A 19290-nucleotide genomic window follows, 5' to 3' on the forward strand; every position below is an offset into this window, starting at 1 on the left:
CGAAGGAAACAACCCTTGTATATGCGATGACTGGAAGTGACCCTGTTCACATCGAAAATAGTGTGAAAGCGGTAGAAATTTCCGGCGTTAAAACATACTTGTTACACAGAAATTAAACAGTCAGTTTAAAAAAAAAAAAATAAAAAAACATGTTTAGATTTTGTTTTGAAATTCAATTTATTTAGGGATTGCGCTTTTGATGCACATGTGCTATAATCAATCGAAACACGCTAGCTAACATACAACAATACAATAAAACAATAAAGCTAACCTGTCCTCACGTTTGGGCGCCAATTAATATAATTAAACTGTAGCGTACAACGAAGCTAGTTCGCTGAAGGAAGCTGGTGTAAATGTAGCGCCATGAAAGGCGTACGCGATCGCTACGGCTGTTGTCTGGTCGGATGGGTGTGGAAAAAATTATCCTTTCCGCTACGTGCTTCCATGGATTAACTATATTATTAAAAAATTCGCGTACTTAAGTTGGAGGGAAAAAAGGAATATGGACATACAAGGACAGTAAACAAAAGAGTTGAAAGAAAAACTGGAGAAAAGATAAGTTAGGGATCTACCTTCGACTTGGAGCACTTCTCCTTTACGGTGCACTCATTGGTGCAGACGCCCACCCTACCATGATCCTGCAATGCCATCGTAAAATCAATTTAAATAACAGGATCCCTCAGAGAAGCTCCTCGTCACTCAACTATCCTCATACAAAAAATTAAACAATTAAGCGGACATACTTAATTTATTAACATATGACAACAGTAACTTCAATATTAACAACATTATGAAATGACAAGAAAAATAAAGAAATAAATAATTTAACGAACTAACATGAGGCAGAAAGTGAACAGATAAGGCAAAAAAAGAAAAAATAAATAAATAAAGACTAAAAATAATTAACCTATAAATATAAAATATGTTCTAGCATAAATATTATATAAATAATTATTTTTGGTTTTGAAAATTACTAATAATTTAAGAATTTTGGAATTAAAATGACTTCATTGAGAATGATGGAAAGCACAATGAATATAGGCAAACATGATCTATCTTTTTAACGAGAAAAGCTGCGCAAGCAATTGTAGGAGGATCAGCTGATGACTGTCACTCAATGCAGGCCTGTATATGGCTAGCCTTATAAGGTCATTGACCGCTGGAACTGCAGTAGCAGCTTTAGCAGCGCTATGGTGAGATGCACCAAAAGCTCTAACTCATATGTATATAATCAATTAGTCGGAGGAAACAGACTTACATACATTCGGCGACTCCCACGCAGAAAGATCTTTCCTTGTGTTAGTGACTGTCTGTGGTGAAGCTGTGTGTGTAGGGGGGCGTCGTTGGAATAAATAATAACACTTTCACTTTTTCTAATTATTAGAAACTTGAACTTTGTGGTATTTTATTTTCACTTGAAAAAAATTACATGTGGTTTGTGCGTAGAAATTTGAACATATGATAGAAGGCGGAATAGCAGAAAAGCACTAAAAGGGGCAGGGTGACCATCTTCAGAGGAAAACCAAGAACAGTGTGTCTGTGCGTATGCCACGGTCGCGACCACACTGTCAGCTGGCCTGAGTGGTCACACCTGCAGTCATCTGGCATCAACATCCTCCCCCCCCCTTGCAATGAGTTGCAAAACGGTATCATTGTCCAAATGGACCGGACAGAATCCAACCCAAGGTGGAATTCTGGGCCATTGGCAAACCGTTGGTGCTCGGCAGGAGGCCAGGTAGGATGATGTGAGGATACACATCAGTGCCGAGCACCAGGGACACCGTCGATGGCTGGAACCAGCGTTCGTTGGCGAGCGTGATGCTGCGGAATTGCTCCAAGTTCTCGCCATCGACGGGTCGGAGGGGGGGGGGGGTGCGGCTGCAGAGTTGCGAGTCCACCTGCAGCAGCACCTTTCGACGGAACTCGGATGTCCGTGAGCGGATGATCGCCGTGCAGACGCCTTCCGTACCAACGCGGGTGACGGATAGCCGGTAGGCTGTTGCCAAAGATGCGCTGATACGGCTGGTCGCCGCGCACGGGTCGATCAGCGCTCGCATCTCAAATGTCTTGCATCCGGTGTCGATCAGGATGTTGGCCGTCGGAAGTATGCTCACAGCCTTGTCCTGCAGCAAGGATGCGAGCGACGTCGGAAAGGCCTCCTCGGACGTCGGCGAGGCGGGTCGATGGGGTGACGGCGAGCGGGAGCGTGACTTTGGCGAAATACACAATTTATAACGCTGTTGACAGTGAAACCAAAGTTTTTTTTTTAGAGATACTACTTAGTTAGCTTAGAATGTACAATGCTTTGCATGTGTGTGTGTTTGTCAAAAGATAGCTTAGGTGTCGCGTATGAATAACTCATCCATAAGTTCGGCCAGGAATCGGCGGTCAACCACTTGCTGGGCCAAGGTCAATAACGGCATCTGGGAGTTGGACTTGCCTTGCGTTGGCCACGGCGCTGCCGTCATACAATTTTCATAGATGTATACAAATTCGCCATCTTGCAAAAAGTGCAAGTTTTCAGCTGCATTACCAAAATGCTGCACATGCGTATTCAAATTACAGCGTACTGACGGGGAAGTCACTTGCAAGGGGTGTATGTGTAGTTGATGGCCCACCACAAGTAATTCCAATGGCGAATGCGATGTCGATGTCGACGTCGACGTCGATGTTGACGCTTGCGCAGCAGTTGTTCTGCTTTTCCCTTTGTTTACATTCTGCTTGACCGCCATTTTGATTTGATTTTGCTGAAGCTTTTGTTTTTGTATTTGCGCTTAACGCTGCTGCTGATGACAATTTTGGTGCTTCGGCTTTGCGCCTTCGGCTGCACTCGTGCGCTGACCCGATCGCCGACCAAAACCATTCAAAGTATGTAACTGCTTCCATTGCGTCTGGTGAATTTAGTTCGCCAGTTTTTCAAAGTTTTTTGTTTACTTTTAGTTGTGGCCACAAACAAAAATTTGATTTCCTATTGATGGGAAAAGCATCGGAATTTGTCGATTGGCAGACAAATGTCAGATCAGAAACTAGTACATGTCAATCGGTAAAGTAACGACAAAGGCACTCACAGAGTAAGGCAACACTGAATTTGGTCATTTCGAGGATATATGTAAACGTCATTGGTTGTTGGAGAATCGACGCATCAACATGTCAGGTGAGTTTTGCTAACTGTGTGAATATTATAATAAAAGTTGTGTAATAAAATAAAAAATTTTGTGCAAGCTGCGCAAGTGTACCGCGAGCACACTTACATAGATATTTGCATGCGCAAGAAAAAAGAATAGGTCCGCTGAGTGTGTGAGCTGTGTGCGTGAGTGAGCAGTATGAGTGTGTGTGTGTGATTAATTTTAATGCATTTTCATGCTGTAGAAATGACTTGTAAAAAAAAATTAAGAAAACAAAATGGCCGTCACGTAAAGTGCTTATTGTATGCGTAAAGTGTGAAACAAAAACTGTGTTTCGAATAAAACGCGTTCAAAGTTTTGATTTGCCATTAACGATCCCAACAAAAAACTCGAATTGAGGGTACGAATTATATGTGTGTGTATGCACATTAATACACGTACATATGTAAATACATAATATGTATATATGTATTACATATATATGGCGACACTGCAGAAATAGTATGAAATGTGAGGTTAAGTTCAGGCAGGCTTTGATGTTCTATTAATTTCAATTTAATTTATAAGATTATTATTATTATTATTATTATTATTATTATTATTATTATTATTATTATTATTATTATTATTATTATTATTATTATTATTATTATTATTATTATTATTATTATTATTATTATTATTATTATTATTATTATTAATTATTATTATTCTTAATTTTACATCGCAGACAATAATGAGACAGTGTCGCAGCAGCCACCGGATGCACTGGAGCAACGTCAAATATTTTTAAAAGAGTTGAAACGTATAATTATTCAAGCGCGCGTTAACCGAACGCTTGATTGGTTGGTTCAAAACTTAGGGAGTGCAAGCGATTCACTCATGGAACAAATAGATGATAAATTGAATACGTTGGTAACACTCCTGCTAACAAATAATAGCAATGATGCTCAGCAGCAGCCGAAGGAAACAACCCTTGTATATGCGATGACTGGAAGTGACCCTGTTCACATCGAAAATAGTGTGAAAGCGGTAGAAATTTCCGGCGTTAAAACATACTTGTTACACAGAAATTAAACAGTCAGTTTAAAAATAAAAAAATAAAAACATGTTTAGATTTTGTTTTGAAATTCAATTTATTTAGGGATTGCGCTTTTGATGCACATGTGCTATAATCAATCGAAACACGCTAGCTAACATACAACAATACAATAAAACAATAAAGCTAACCTGTCCTCACGTTTGGGCGCCAATTAATATAATTAAACTGTAGCGTACAACGAAGCTAGTTCGCTGAAGGAAGCTGGTGTAAATGTAGCGCCATGAAAGGCGTACGCGATCGCTACGGCTGTTGTCTGGTCGGATGGGTGTGGAAAAAAAAATTATCCTTTCCGCTACGTGCTTCCATGGATTAACTATATTATTAAAAAAAATTCGCGTACTTAAGTTGGAGGGGGAAAAAAGGAGAAGCTCCTCGTCACTCAACTATCCTCATACAAAAAAATTAAACAATTAAGCGGACATACTTAATTTATTAACATATGACAACAGTAACTTCAATATTAACAACATTATGAAATGACAAGAAAAATAAAGAAATAAATAATTTAACGAACTAACATGAGGCAGAAAGTGAACAGATAAGGCAAAAAAGAAAAAAAATAAATAAATAAAGACTAAAAATAATTAACCTATAAATATAAAATATGTTCTAGCATAAATATTATATAAATAATTATTTTTGGTTTTGAAAATTACTAATAATTTAAGAATTTTGCAATTAAAATGACTTCATTGAGAATGATGGAAAGCACAATGAATATAGGCAAACATGATCTATCTTTTAACGAGAAAAGCTGCGCAAGCAATTGTAGGAGGATCAGCTGATGACTGTCACCAATGCAGGCCTGTATATGGCTAGCCTTATAAGGTCATTGACCGCTGGAACTGCAGTAGCAGCTTTAGCAGCGCTATGGTGAGATGCACCAAAAGCTCTAACTCATATGTATATAATCAATTAGTCGGAGGGAAACAGACTTACATACATTCGGCGACTCCCACGCAGAAAGATCTTTCCTTGTGTTAGTGACTGTCTGTGGTGAAGCTGTGTGTGTAGGGGGGCGTCGTTGGAATAAATAATAACACTTTCACTTTTTCTAATTATTAGAAACTTGAACTTTGTGGTATTTTATTTTCACTTGAAAAAAAGTACATGTGGTTTGTGCGTAGAAATTTGAACATATGATAGAAGGCGGAATAGCAGAAAAGCACTAAAAGGGGCAGGGTGACTTGGAGCACTTCTCCTTTACGGTGCACTCATTGGTGCAGACGCCCACCCTACCATGATCCTGCAATGCCATCGTAAAAATCAATTTAAATAACAGGATCCCTCAGAGAAGCTCCTCGTCACTCAACTATCCTCATACAAAAAAATTAAACAATTAAGCGGACATACTTAATTTATTAACATATGACAACAGTAACTTCAATATTAACAACATCATGAAATGACAAGAAAAATAAAGAAATAAATAATTTAACGAACTAACATGAGGCAGAAAGTGAACAGATAAGACAAAAAAAAAAAATAAATAAATAAAGACTAAAAATAATTAACCTATAAATATAAAATATGTTCTAGCATAAATATAATATAAATAATTATTTTTGGTTTTGAAAAATTACTAATAATTTAAGAATTTTGCAATTAAAATGACTTCATTGAGAATGATGGAAAGCACAATGAATATAGGCAAACATGATCTATCTTTTAACGAGAAAAGCTGCGCAAGCAATTGTAGGAGGATCAGCTGATGACTGTCACTCAATGCAGGCCTGTATATGGCTAGCCTTATAAGGTCATTGACCGCTGGAACTGCAGTAGCAGCTTTAGCAGCGCTATGGTGAGATGCACCAAAAGCTCTAACTCATATGTATATAATCAATTAGTCGGAGGGAAACAGACTTACATACATTCGGCGACTCCCACGCAGAAAGATCTTTCCTTGTGTTAGTGACTGTCTGTGGTGAAGCTGTGTGTGTAGGGGGGCGTCGTTGGAATAAATAATAACACTTTCACTTTTTCTAATTATTAGAAACTTGAACTTTGTGGTATTTTATTTTCACTTGAAAAAAGTACATGTGGTTTGTGCGTAGAAATTTGAACATATGATAGAAGGCGGAATAGCAGAAAAGCACTAAAAGGGGCAGGGTGACCATCTTCAGAGGAAAACCAAGAACAGTGTGTCTGTGCGTATGCCACGGTCGCGACCACACTGTCAGCTGGCCTGAGTGGTCACACCTGCAGTCATCTGGCATCAACATCCTCCCCCCCTTGCAATGAGTTGCAAAACGGTATCATTGTCCAAATGGACCGGACAGAATCCAACCCAAGGTGGAATTCTGGGCCATTGGCAAACCGTTGGTGCTCGGCAGGAGGCCAGGTAGGATGATGTGAGGATACACATCAGTGCCGAGCACCAGGGACACCGTCGATGGCTGGAACCAGCGTTCGTTGGCGAGCGTTCTCGCCATCGACGGGTCGGAGGGTGCGGCTGCAGAGTTGCGAGTCTACCTGCAGCAGCACCTTCGACGGAACTCGGATGTCCGTGAGCGGATGATCGCCGTGCAGACGCCTTCCGTACCAACGCGGGTGACGGATAGCCGGTAGGCTGTTGCCAAAGATGCGCTGATACGGCTGGTCGCCGCGCACGGGTCGATCAGCGCTCGCATCTCAAATGTCTTGCATCCGGTGTCGATCAGGATGTTGGCCGTCGGAAGTATGCTCACAGCCTTGTCCTGCAGCAAGGATGCGAGCGACGTCGGAAAGGCCTCCTCGGACGTCGGCGAGGCCGGTCGATGGGGTGACGGCGAGCGGGAGCGTGACTTTGGCGAAATACACAATTTATAACGCTGTTGACAGTGAAACCAAAGTTTTTTTTAGAGATACTACTTAGTTAGCTTAGAATGTACAATGCTTTGCATGTGTGTGTGTTTGTCAAAAGATAGCTTAGGTGTCGCGTATGAATAACTCATCCATAAGTTCGGCCAGGAATCGGCGGTCAACCACTTGCTGGGCCAAGGTCAATAACGGCATCTGGGAGTTGGACTTGCCTTGCGTTGGCCACGGCGCTGCCGTCATACAATTTTCATAGATGTATACAAATTCGCCATCTTGCAAAAAGTGCAAGTTTTCAGCTGCATTACCAAAATGCTGCACATGCGTATTCAAATTACAGCGTACTGACGGGGAAGTCACTTGCAAGGGGTGTATGTGTAGTTGATGGCCCACCACAAGTAATTCCAATGGCGAATGCGATGTCGATGTCGACGTCGACGTCGATGTTGACGCTTGCGCAGCAGTTGTTCTGCTTTTCCCTTTGTTTACATTCTGCTTGACCGCCATTTTGATTTGATTTTGCTGAAGCTTTTGTTTTTGTATTTGCGCTTAACGCTGCTGCTGATGACAATTTTTGGTGCTTCGGCTTTGCGCCTTCGGCTGCACTCGTGCGCTGACCCGATCGCCGACCAAAACCATTCAAAGTATGTAACTGCTTCCATTGCGTCTGGTGAATTTAGTTCGCCAGTTTTTCAAAAGTTTTTTGTTTACTTTTAGTTGTGGCCACAAACAAAAAATTTGATTTCCTATTGATGGGAAAAGCATCGGAATTTGTCGATTGGCAGACAAATGTCAGATCAGAAACTAGTACATGTCAATCGGTAAAGTAACGACAAAGGCACTCACAGAGTAAGGCAACACTGAATTTGGTCATTTCGAGGATATATGTAAACGTCATTGGTTGTTGGAGAATCGACGCATCAACATGTCAGGTGAGTTTTGCTAACTGTGTGAATATTATAATAAAAGTTGTGTAATAAAATAAAAAATTTTGTGCAAGCTGCGCAAGTGTACCGCGAGCACACTTACATAGATATTTGCATGCGCAAGAAAAAAGAATAGGTCCGCTGAGTGTGTGAGCTGTGTGCGTGAGTGAGCAGTATGAGTGTGTGTGTGTGATTAATTTTTAATGCATTTTCATGCTGTAGAAATGACTTGTAAAAAAAAATTAAGAAAACAAAATGGCCGTCACGTAAAGTGCTTATTGTATGCGTAAAGTGTGAAACAAAAACTGTGTTTCGAATAAAACGCGTTCAAAGTTTTGATTTGCCATTAACGATCCCAACAAAAAACTCGAATTGAGGGTACGAATTATATGTGTGTGTATGCACATTAATACACGTACATATGTAAATACATAATATGTATATATGTATTACATATATATATCGACACTGCAGAAATAGTATGAAATGTGAGGTTAAGTTCAGGCAGGCTTTGATGTTCTATTAATTTCAATTTAGATTATTATTATTATTATTATTATTATTATTATTATTATTATTATTATTATTATTATTATTATTATTATTATTATTATTATTATTATTATTATTATTATTATTATTATTAATTATTATTATTCTTAATTTTACATCGCAGACAATAATGAGACAGTGTCGCAGCAGCCACCGGATGCACTGGAGCAACGTCAAATATTTTTAAAAGAGTTGAAACGTATAATTATTCAAGCGCGCGTTAACCGAACGCTTGATTGGTTGGTTCAAAACTTAGGGAGTGCAAGCGATTCACTCATGGAACAAATAGATGATAAATTGAATACGTTGGTAACACTCCTGCTAACAAATAATAGCAATGATGCTCAGCAGCAGCCGAAGGAAACAACCCTTGTATATGCGATGACTGGAAGTGACCCTGTTCACATCGAAAATAGTGTGAAAGCGGTAGAAATTTCCGGCGTTAAAACATACTTGTTACACAGAAATTAAACAGTCAGTTTAAAAATAAAAAAAAATAAAAAAACATGTTTAGATTTTGTTTTGAAATTCAATTTATTTAGGGATTGCGCTTTTGATGCACATGTGCTATAATCAATCGAAACACGCTAGCTAACATACAACAATACAATAAAACAATAAAGCTAACCTGTCCTCACGTTTGGGCGCCAATTAATATAATTAAACTGTAGCGTACAACGAAGCTAGTTCGCTGAAGGAAGCTGGTGTAAATGTAGCGCCATGAAAGGCGTACGCGATCGCTACGGCTGTTGTCTGGTCGGATGGGTGTGGAAAAAAAAATTGTCCTTTCCGCTACGTGCTTCCATGGATTAACTATCTTATTAAAAAAAATTCGCGTACTTAAGTTGGAGGGGGAAAAAAGTAATATGGACATACAAGGACAGTAAACAAAAGAGTTGAAAGAAAAACTGGAGAAAAGATAAGTTAGGGATCTACCTTCGACTTGGAGCACTTCTCCTTTACGGTGCACTCATTGGTGCAGACGCCCACCCTACTATGATCCTGCAATGCCATCGTAAAATCAATTTAAATAACAGGATCCCTCAGAGAAGCTCCTCGTCACTCAACTATCCTCATACAAAAAAATTAAACAATTAAGCGGACATACTTAATTTATTAACATATGACAACAGTAACTTCAATATTAACAACATTATGAAATGACAAGAAAAATAAAGAAATAAATAATTTAACGAACTAACATGAGGCAGAAAGTGAACAGATAAGGCAAAAAAGAAAAAAAATAAATAAATAAAGACTAAAAATAATTAACCTATAAATATAAAATATGTTCTAGCATAAATATTATATAAATAATTATTTTTGGTTTTGAAAATTACTAATAATTTAAGAATTTTGCAATTAAAATGACTTCATTGAGAATGATGGAAAGCACAATGAATATAGGCAAACATGATCTATCTTTTAACGAGAAAAGCTGCGCAAGCAATTGTAGGAGGATCAGCTGATGACTGTCACTCAATGCAGGCCTGTATATGGCTAGCCTTATAAGGTCATTGACCGCTGGAACTGCAGTAGCAGCTTTAGCAGCGCTATGGTGAGATGCACCAAAAGCTCTAACTCATATGTATATAATCAATTAGTCGGAGGGAAACAGACTTACATACATTCGGCGACTCCCACGCAGAAAGATCTTTCCTTGTGTTAGTGACTGTCTGTGGTGAAGCTGTGTGTGTAGGGGGGCGTCGTTGGAATAAATAATAACACTTTCACTTTTTCTAATTATTAGAAACTTGAACTTTGTGGTATTTTATTTTCACTTGAAAAAAAGTACATGTGGTTTGTGCGTAGAAATTTGAACATATGATAGAAGGCGGAATAGCAGAAAAGCACTAAAAGGGGCAGGGTGACTTGGAGCACTTCTCCTTTACGGTGCACTCATTGGTGCAGACGCCCACCCTACCATGATCCTGCAATGCCATCGTAAAATCAATTTAAATAACAGGATCCCTCAGAGAAGCTCCTCGACACTCAACTATCCTCATACAAAAAATTAAACAATTAAGCGGACATACTTAATTTATTAACATATGACAACAGTAACTTCAATATTAACAACATCATGAAATGACAAGAAAAATAAAGAAATAAATAATTTAACGAACTAACATGAGGCAGAAAGTGAACAGATAAGGCAAAAAAGAAAAAAATAAATAAATAAAGACTAAAAATAATTAACCTATAAATATAAAATATGTTCTAGCATAAATATTATATAAATAATTATTTTTGGTTTTGAAAATTACTAATAATTTAAGAATTTTGCAATTAAAATGACTTCATTGAGAATGATGGAAAGCACAATGAATATAGGCAAACATGATCTATCTTTTAACGAGAAAAGCTGCGCAAGCAATTGTAGGAGGATCAGCTGATGACTGTCACTCAATGCAGGCCTGTATATGGCTAGCCTTATAAGGTCATTGACCGCTGGAACTGCAGTAGCAGCTTTAGCAGCGCTATGGTGAGATGCACCAAAAGCTCTAACTCATATGTATATAATCAATTAGTCGGAGGGAAACAGACTTACATACATTCGGCGACTCCCACGCAGAAAGATCTTTCCTTGTGTTAGTGACTGTCTGTGGTGAAGCTGTGTGTGTAGGGGGGCGTCGTTGGAATAAATAATAACACTTTCACTTTTTCTAATTATTAGAAACTTGAACTTTGTGGTATTTTATTTTCACTTGAAAAAAAGTACATGTGGTTTGTGCGTAGAAATTTGAACATATGATAGAAGGCGGAATAGCAGAAAAGCACTAAAAGGGGCAGGGTGACCATCTTCAGAGGAAAACCAAGAACAGTGTGTCTGTGCGTATGCCACGGTCGCGACCACACTGTCAGCTGGCCTGAGTGGTCACACCTGCAGTCATCTGGCATCAACATCCTCCCCCCCTTGCAATGAGTTGCAAAACGGTATCATTGTCCAAATGGACCGGACAGAATCCAACCCAAGGTGGAATTCTGGGCCATTGGCAAACCGTTGGTGCTCGGCAGGAGGCCAGGTAGGATGATGTGAGGATACACATCAGTGCCGAGCACCAGGGACACCGTCGATGGCTGGAACCAGCGTTCGTTGGCGAGCGTTCTCGCCATCGACGGGTCGGAGGGGGGTGCGGCTGCAGAGTTGCGAGTCTACCTGCAGCAGCACCTTCGACGGAACTCGGATGTCCGTGAGCGGATGATCGCCGTGCAGACGCCTTCCGTACCAACGCGGGTGACGGATAGCCGGTAGGCTGTTGCCAAAGATGCGCTGATACGGCTGGTCGCCGCGCACGGGTCGATCAGCGCTCGCATCTCAAATGTCTTGCATCCGGTGTCGATCAGGATGTTGGCCGTCGGAAGTATGCTCACAGCCTTGTCCTGCAGCAAGGATGCGAGCGACGTCGGAAAGGCCTCCTCGGACGTCGGCGAGGCCGGTCGATGGGGTGACGGCGAGCGGGAGCGTGACTTTGGCGAAATACACAATTTATAACGCTGTTGACAGTGAAACCAAAGTTTTTTTTAGAGATACTACTTAGTTAGCTTAGAATGTACAATGCTTTGCATGTGTGTGTGTTTGTCAAAAGATAGCTTAGGTGTCGCGTATGAATAACTCATCCATAAGTTCGGCCAGGAATCGGCGGTCAACCACTTGCTGGGCCAAGGTCAATAACGGCATCTGGGAGTTGGACTTGCCTTGCGTTGGCCACGGCGCTGCCGTCATACAATTTTCATAGATGTATACAAATTCGCCATCTTGCAAAAAGTGCAAGTTTTCAGCTGCATTACCAAAATGCTGCACATGCGTATTCAAATTACAGCGTACTGACGGGGAAGTCACTTGCAAGGGGTGTATGTGTAGTTGATGGCCCACCACAAGTAATTCCAATGGCGAATGCGATGTCGATGTCGACGTCGACGTCGATGTTGACGCTTGCGCAGCAGTTGTTCTGCTTTTCCCTTTGTTTACATTCTGCTTGACCGCCATTTTGATTTGATTTTGCTGAAGCTTTTGTTTTTGTATTTGCGCTTAACGCTGCTGCTGATGACAATTTTGGTGCTTCGGCTTTGCGCCTTCGGCTGCACTCGTGCGCTGACCCGATCGCCGACCAAAACCATTCAAAGTATGTAACTGCTTCCATTGCGTCTGGTGAATTTAGTTCGCCAGTTTTTCAAAGTTTTTTTTTTGTTTACTTTTAGTTGTGGCCACAAACAAAAAATTTGATTTCCTATTGATGGGAAAAGCATCGGAATTTGTCGATTGGCAGACAAATGTCAGATCAGAAACTAGTACATGTCAATCGGTAAAGTAACGACAAAGGCACTCACAGAGTAAGGCAACACTGAATTTGGTCATTTCGAGGATATATGTAAACGTCATTGGTTGTTGGAGAATCGACGCATCAACATGTCAGGTGAGTTTTGCTAACTGTGTGAATATTATAATAAAAGTTGTGTAATAAAATAAAAAATTTTGTGCAAGCTGCGCAAGTGTACCGCGAGCACACTTACATAGATATTTGCATGCGCAAGAAAAAAGAATAGGTCCGCTGAGTGTGTGAGCTGTGTGCGTGAGTGAGCAGTATGAGTGTGTGTGTGTGATTAATTTTTAATGCATTTTCATGCTGTAGAAATGACTTGTAAAAAAAAATTAAGAAAACAAAATGGCCGTCACGTAAAGTGCTTATTGTATGCGTAAAGTGTGAAACAAAAACTGTGTTTCGAATAAAACGCGTTCAAAGTTTTGATTTGCCATTAACGATCCCAACAAAAAACTCGAATTGAGGGTACGAATTATATGTGTGTATGCACATTAATACACGTACATATGTAAATACATAATATGTATATTTGTATTACATATATATATCGACACTGCAGAAATAGTATGAAATGTGAGGTTAAGTTCAGGCAGGCTTTGATGTTCTATTAATTTCAATTTAGATTATTATTATTATTATTATTATTATTATTATTATTATTATTATTATTATTATATTATTATTATTATTATTATTATTATTATTATTATTATTATTATTATTATTATTATTATTATTATTATTATTATTATTATTATTATTATTATTATTATTATTATTATTATTATTATTATTATTATTATTATTATTATTATTATTATTATTATTATTATTATTATTATTATTATTATTATTATTATTATTATTATTATTATTATTATTATTATTATTATTATTATTATTATTATTATTATTATTATTATTAATTATTATTATTCTTAATTTTACATCGCAGACAATAATGAGACAGTGTCGCAGCAGCCACCGGATGCACTGGAGCAACGTCAAATATTTTTAAAAGAGTTGAAACGTATAATTATTCAAGCGCGCGTTAACCGAACGCTTGATTGGTTGGTTCAAAACTTAGGGAGTGCAAGCGATTCACTCATGGAACAAATAGATGATAAATTGAATACGTTGGTAACACTCCTGCTAACAAATAATAGCAATGATGCTCAGCAGCAGCCGAAGGAAACAACCCTTGTATATGCGATGACTGGAAGTGACCCTGTTCACATCGAAAATAGTGTGAAAGCGGTAGAAATTTCCGGCGTTAAAACATACTTGTTACACAGAAATTAAACAGTCAGTTTAAAAATAAAAAAAAATTAAAAAACATGTTTAGATTTTGTTTTGAAATTCAATTTATTTAGGGATTGCGCTTTTGATGCACATGTGCTATAATCAATCGAAACACGCTAGCTAACATACAACAATACAATAAAACAATAAAGCTAACCTGTCCTCACGTTTGGGCGCCAATTAATATAATTAAACTGTAGCGTACAACGAAGCTAGTTCGCTGAAGGAAGCTGGTGTAAATGTAGCGCCATGAAAGGCGTACGCGATCGCTACGGCTGTTGTCTGGTCGGATGGGTGTGGAAAAAAAAATTATCCTTTCCGCTACGTGCTTCCATGGATTAACTATATTATTAAAAAAAATTCGCGTACTTAAGTTGGAGGGGGAAAAAAGTAATATGGACATACAAGGACAGTAAACAAAAGAGTTGAAAGAAAAACTGGAGAAAAGATAAGTTAGGGATCTACCTTCGACTTGGAGCACTTCTCCTTTACGGTGCACTCATTGGTGCAGACGCCCACCCTACTATGATCCTGCAATGCCATCGTAAAAATCAATTTAAATAACAGGATCCCTCAGAGAAGCTCCTCGACACTCAACTATCCTCATACAAAAAAATTAAACAATTAAGCGGACATACTTAATTTATTAACATATGACAACAGTAACTTCAATATTAACAACATCATGAAATGACAAGAAAAATAAAGAAATAAATAATTTAACGAACTAACATGAGGCAGAAAGTGAACAGATAAGGCAAAAAAAAAAAAATAAATAAATAAAGACTAAAAATAATTAACCTATAAATATAAAATATGTTCTAGCATAAATATTATATAAATAATTATTTTGGTTTTGAAAATTACTAATAATTTAAGAATTTTGCAATTAAAATGACTTCATTGAGAATGATGGAAAGCACAATGAATATAGGCAAACATGATCTATCTTTTAACGAGAAAAGCTGCGCAAGCAATTGTAGGAGGATCAGCTGATGACTGTCACTCAATGCAGGCCTGTATATGGCTAGCCTTATAAGGTCATTGACCGCTGGAACTGCAGTAGCAGCTTTAGCAGCGCTATGGTGAGATGCACCAAAAGCTCTAACTCATATGTATATAATCAATTAGTCGGAGGAAACAGACTTACATACATTCGGCGACTCCCACGCAGAAAGATCTTTCCTTGTGTTAGCAGAAATAGTATGAAATGTGAGGTTAAGTTCAGGCAGGCTTTGATGTTCTATTAATTTCAATTTAGATTATTATTATTATTATTATTATTATTATTATTATTATTATTATTATTATTATTATTATTATTATTATTATTATTATTATTATTATTATTATTATTATTATTATTATTATTATTAATTATTATTATTCTTAATTTTACATCGCAGACAATAATGAGACAGTGTCGCAGCAGCCACCGGATGCACTGGAGCAACGTCAAATATTTTTAAAAGAGTTGAAACGTATAATTATTCAAGCGCGCGTTAACCGAACGCTTGATTGGTTGGTTCAAAACTTAGGGAGTGCAAGCGATTCACTCATGGAACAAATAGATGATAAATTGAATACGTTGGTAACACTCCTGCTAACAAATAATAGCAATGATGCTCAGCAGCAGCCGAAGGAAACAACCCTTGTATATGCGATGACTGGAAGTGACCCTGTTCACATCGAAAATAGTGTGAAAGCGGTAGAAATTTCCGGCGTTAAAACATACTTGTTACACAGAAATTAAACAGTCAGTTTAAAAATAAAAAAATAAAAACATGTTTAGATTTTGTTTTGAAATTCAATTTATTTAGGGATTGCGCTTTTGATGCACATGTGCTATAATCAATCGAAACACGCTAGCTAACATACAACAATACAATAAAACAATAAAGCTAACCTGTCCTCACGTTTGGGCGCCAATTAATATAATTAAACTGTAGCGTACAACGAAGCTAGTTCGCTGAAGGAAGCTGGTGTAAATGTAGCGCCATGAAAGGCGTACGCGATCGCTACGGCTGTTGTCTGGTCGGATGGGTGTGGAAAAAATTGTCCTTTCCGCTACGTGCTTCCATGGATTAACTATCTTATTAAAAAATTCGCGTACTTAAGTTGAGGGGGGAAAAGTAATATGGACATACAAGGACAGTAAACAAAAGAGTTGAAAGAAAACTGGAGAAAAGATAAGTTAGGGATCTACCTTCGACTTGGAGCACTTCTCCTTTACGGTGCACTCATTGGTGCAGACGCCCACCCTACTATGATCCTGCAATGCCATCGTAAAAATCAATTTAAATAACAGGATCCCTCAGAGAAGCTCCTCGTCACTCAACTATCCTCATACAAAAAATTAAACAATTAAGCGGACATACTTAATTTATTAACATATGACAACAGTAACTTCAATATTAACAACATTATGAAATGACAAGAAAAATAAAGAAATAAATAATTTAACGAACTAACATGAGGCAGAAAGTGAACAGATAAGGCAAAAAAGAAAAAAAATAAATAAATAAAGACTAAAAATAATTAACCTATAAATATAAAATATGTTCTAGCATAAATATTATATAAATAATTATTTTTGGTTTTGAAAATTACTAATAATTTAAGAATTTTGCAATTAAAATGACTTCATTGAGAATGATGGAAAGCACAATGAATATAGGCAAACATGATCTATCTTTTAACGAGAAAAGCTGCGCAAGCAATTGTAGGAGGATCAGCTGATGACTGTCACCAATGCAGGCCTGTATATGGCTAGCCTTATAAGGTCATTGACCGCTGGAACTGCAGTAGCAGCTTTAGCAGCGCTATGGTGAGATGCACCAAAAGCTCTAACTCATATGTATATAATCAATTAGTCGGAGGGAAACAGACTTACATACATTCGGCGACTCCCACGCAGAAAGATCTTTCCTTGTGTTAGTGACTGTCTGTGGTGAAGCTGTGTGTGTAGGGGGGCGTCGTTGGAATAAATAATAACACTTTCACTTTTTCTAATTATTAGAAACTTGAACTTTGTGGTATTTTATTTTCACTTGAAAAAAAGTACATGTGGTTTGTGCGTAGAAATTTGAACATATGATAGAAGGCGGAATAGCAGAAAAGCACTAAAAGGGGCAGGGTGACTTGGAGCACTTCTCCTTTACGGTGCACTCATTGGTGCAGACGCCCACCCTACCATGATCCTGCAATGCCATCGTAAAAATCAATTTAAATAACAGGATCCCTCAGAGAAGCTCCTCGACACTCAACTATCCTCATACAAAAAAATTAAACAATTAAGCGGACATACTTAATTTATTAACATATGACAACAGTAACTTCAATATTAACAACATCATGAAATGACAAGAAAAATAAAGAAATAAATAATTTAACGAACTAACATGAGGCAGAAAGTGAACAGATAAGGCAAAAAAGAAAAAAAATAAATAAATAAAGACTAAAAATAATTAACCTATAAATATAAAATATGTTCTAGCATAAATATTATATAAATAATTATTTTTGGTTTTGAAAATTACTAATAATTTAAGAATTTTGCAATTAAAATGACTTCATTGAGAATGATGGAAAGCACAATGAATATAGGCAAACATGATCTATCTTTTAACGAGAAAAGCTGCGCAAGCAATTGTAGGAGGATCAGCTGATGACTGTCACTCAATGCAGGCCTGTATATGGCTAGCCTTATAAGGTCATTGACCGCTGGAACTGCAGTAGCAGCTTTAGCAGCGCTATGGTGAGATGCACCAAAAGCTCTAACTCATATGTATATAATCAATTAGTCGGAGGGAAACAGACTTACATACATTCGGCGACTCCCACGCAGAAAGATCTTTCCTTGTGTTAGTGACTGTCTGTGGTGAAGCTGTGTGTGTAGGGGGGCGTCGTTGGAATAAATAATAACACTTTCACTTTTTCTAATTATTAGAAACTTGAACTTTGTGGTATTTTATTTTCACTTGAAAAAAGTACATGTGGTTTGTGCGTAGAAATTTGAACATATGATAGAAGGCGGAATAGCAGAAAAGCACTAAAAGGGGCAGGGTGACCATCTTCAGAGGAAAACCAAGAACAGTGTGTCTGTGCGTATGCCACGGTCGCGACCACACTGTCAGCTGGCCTGAGTGGTCACACCTGCAGTCATCTGGCATCAACATCCTCCCCTTGCAATGAGTTGCAAAACGGTATCATTGTCCAAATGGACCGGACAGAATCCAACCCAAGGTGGAATTCTGGGCCATTGGCAAACCGTTGGTGCTCGGCAGGAGGCCAGGTAGGATGATGTGAGGATACACATCAGTGCCGAGCACCAGGGACACCGTCGATGGCTGGAACCAGCGTTCGTTGGCGAGCGTTCTCGCCATCGACGGTCGGAGGGTGCGGCTGCAGAGTTGCGAGTCTACCTGCAGCAGCACCTTCGACGGAACTCGGATGTCCGTGAGCGGATGATCGCCGTGCAGACGCCTTCCGTACCAACGCGGGTGACGGATAGCCGGTAGGCTGTTGCCAAAGATGCGCTGATACGGCTGGTCGCCGCGCACGGGTCGATCAGCGCTCGCATCTCAAATGTCTTGCATCCGGTGTCGATCAGGATGTTGGCCGTCGGAAGTATGCTCACAGCCTTGTCCTGCAGCAAGGATGCGAGCGACGTCGGAAAGGCCTCCTCGGACGTCGGCGAGGCCGGTCGATGGGGTGACGGCGAGCGGGAGCGTGACTTTGGCGAAATACACAATTTATAACGCTGTTGACAGTGAAACCAAAGTTTTTTTTAGAGATACTACTTAGTTAGCTTAGAATGTACAATGCTTTGCATGTGTGTGTGTTTGTCAAAAGATAGCTTAGGTGTCGCGTATGAATAACTCATCCATAAGTTCGGCCAGGAATCGGCGGTCAACCACTTGCTGGGCCAAGGTCAATAACGGCATCTGGGAGTTGGACTTGCCTTGCGTTGGCCACGGCGCTGCCGTCATACAATTTTCATAGATGTATACAAATTCGCCATCTTGCAAAAAGTGCAAGTTTTCAGCTGCATTACCAAAATGCTGCACATGCGTATTCAAATTACAGCGTACTGACGGGGAAGTCACTTGCAAGGGGTGTATGTGTAGTTGATGGCCCACCACAAGTAATTCCAATGGCGA

At 38.9% G+C, this 19290-nt stretch overlaps 3 protein-coding genes across 3 annotated transcripts; all 3 read left to right on the forward strand.

Annotated features, from left to right (window-relative positions):
- Nucleotides 1–2998: 2998 nt before the first annotated feature.
- Nucleotides 2999–4206, forward strand: LOC132797683 (uncharacterized). The gene is made up of 2 exons (XM_060809432.1): nucleotides 2999–3154; nucleotides 3856–4206. The coding sequence occupies exons 1-2, from the start codon at nucleotides 3148–3150 to the stop codon at nucleotides 4200–4202; spliced, it is 354 nt and encodes a 117-aa protein (XP_060665415.1). The 5' UTR covers nucleotides 2999–3147; the 3' UTR covers nucleotides 4203–4206.
- A 3556-nt stretch (nucleotides 4207–7762) lies between these two features.
- On the forward strand, nucleotides 7763–8994 carry LOC132797679 (uncharacterized). Its single transcript, XM_060809428.1, has 2 exons — nucleotides 7763–7955; nucleotides 8626–8994. Exons 1-2 carry the CDS (start codon nucleotides 7949–7951, stop codon nucleotides 8970–8972), a joined length of 354 nt encoding a protein of 117 aa, XP_060665411.1. The 5' UTR covers nucleotides 7763–7948; the 3' UTR covers nucleotides 8973–8994.
- Nucleotides 8995–12725: 3731 nt separating this feature from the next.
- LOC132797648 (uncharacterized) lies at nucleotides 12726–14143 on the forward strand. The gene is made up of 2 exons (XM_060809406.1): nucleotides 12726–12919; nucleotides 13782–14143. Exons 1-2 carry the CDS (start codon nucleotides 12913–12915, stop codon nucleotides 14126–14128), a joined length of 354 nt encoding a protein of 117 aa, XP_060665389.1. The 5' UTR covers nucleotides 12726–12912; the 3' UTR covers nucleotides 14129–14143.
- Nucleotides 14144–19290: the final 5147 nt, after the last annotated feature.

Source organism: Drosophila nasuta, unplaced genomic scaffold (assembly GCF_023558535.2).
Source record: "Drosophila nasuta strain 15112-1781.00 unplaced genomic scaffold, ASM2355853v1 ctg16_pilon, whole genome shotgun sequence".
Classification (NCBI taxonomy): domain Eukaryota; kingdom Metazoa; phylum Arthropoda; class Insecta; order Diptera; family Drosophilidae; genus Drosophila; species Drosophila nasuta.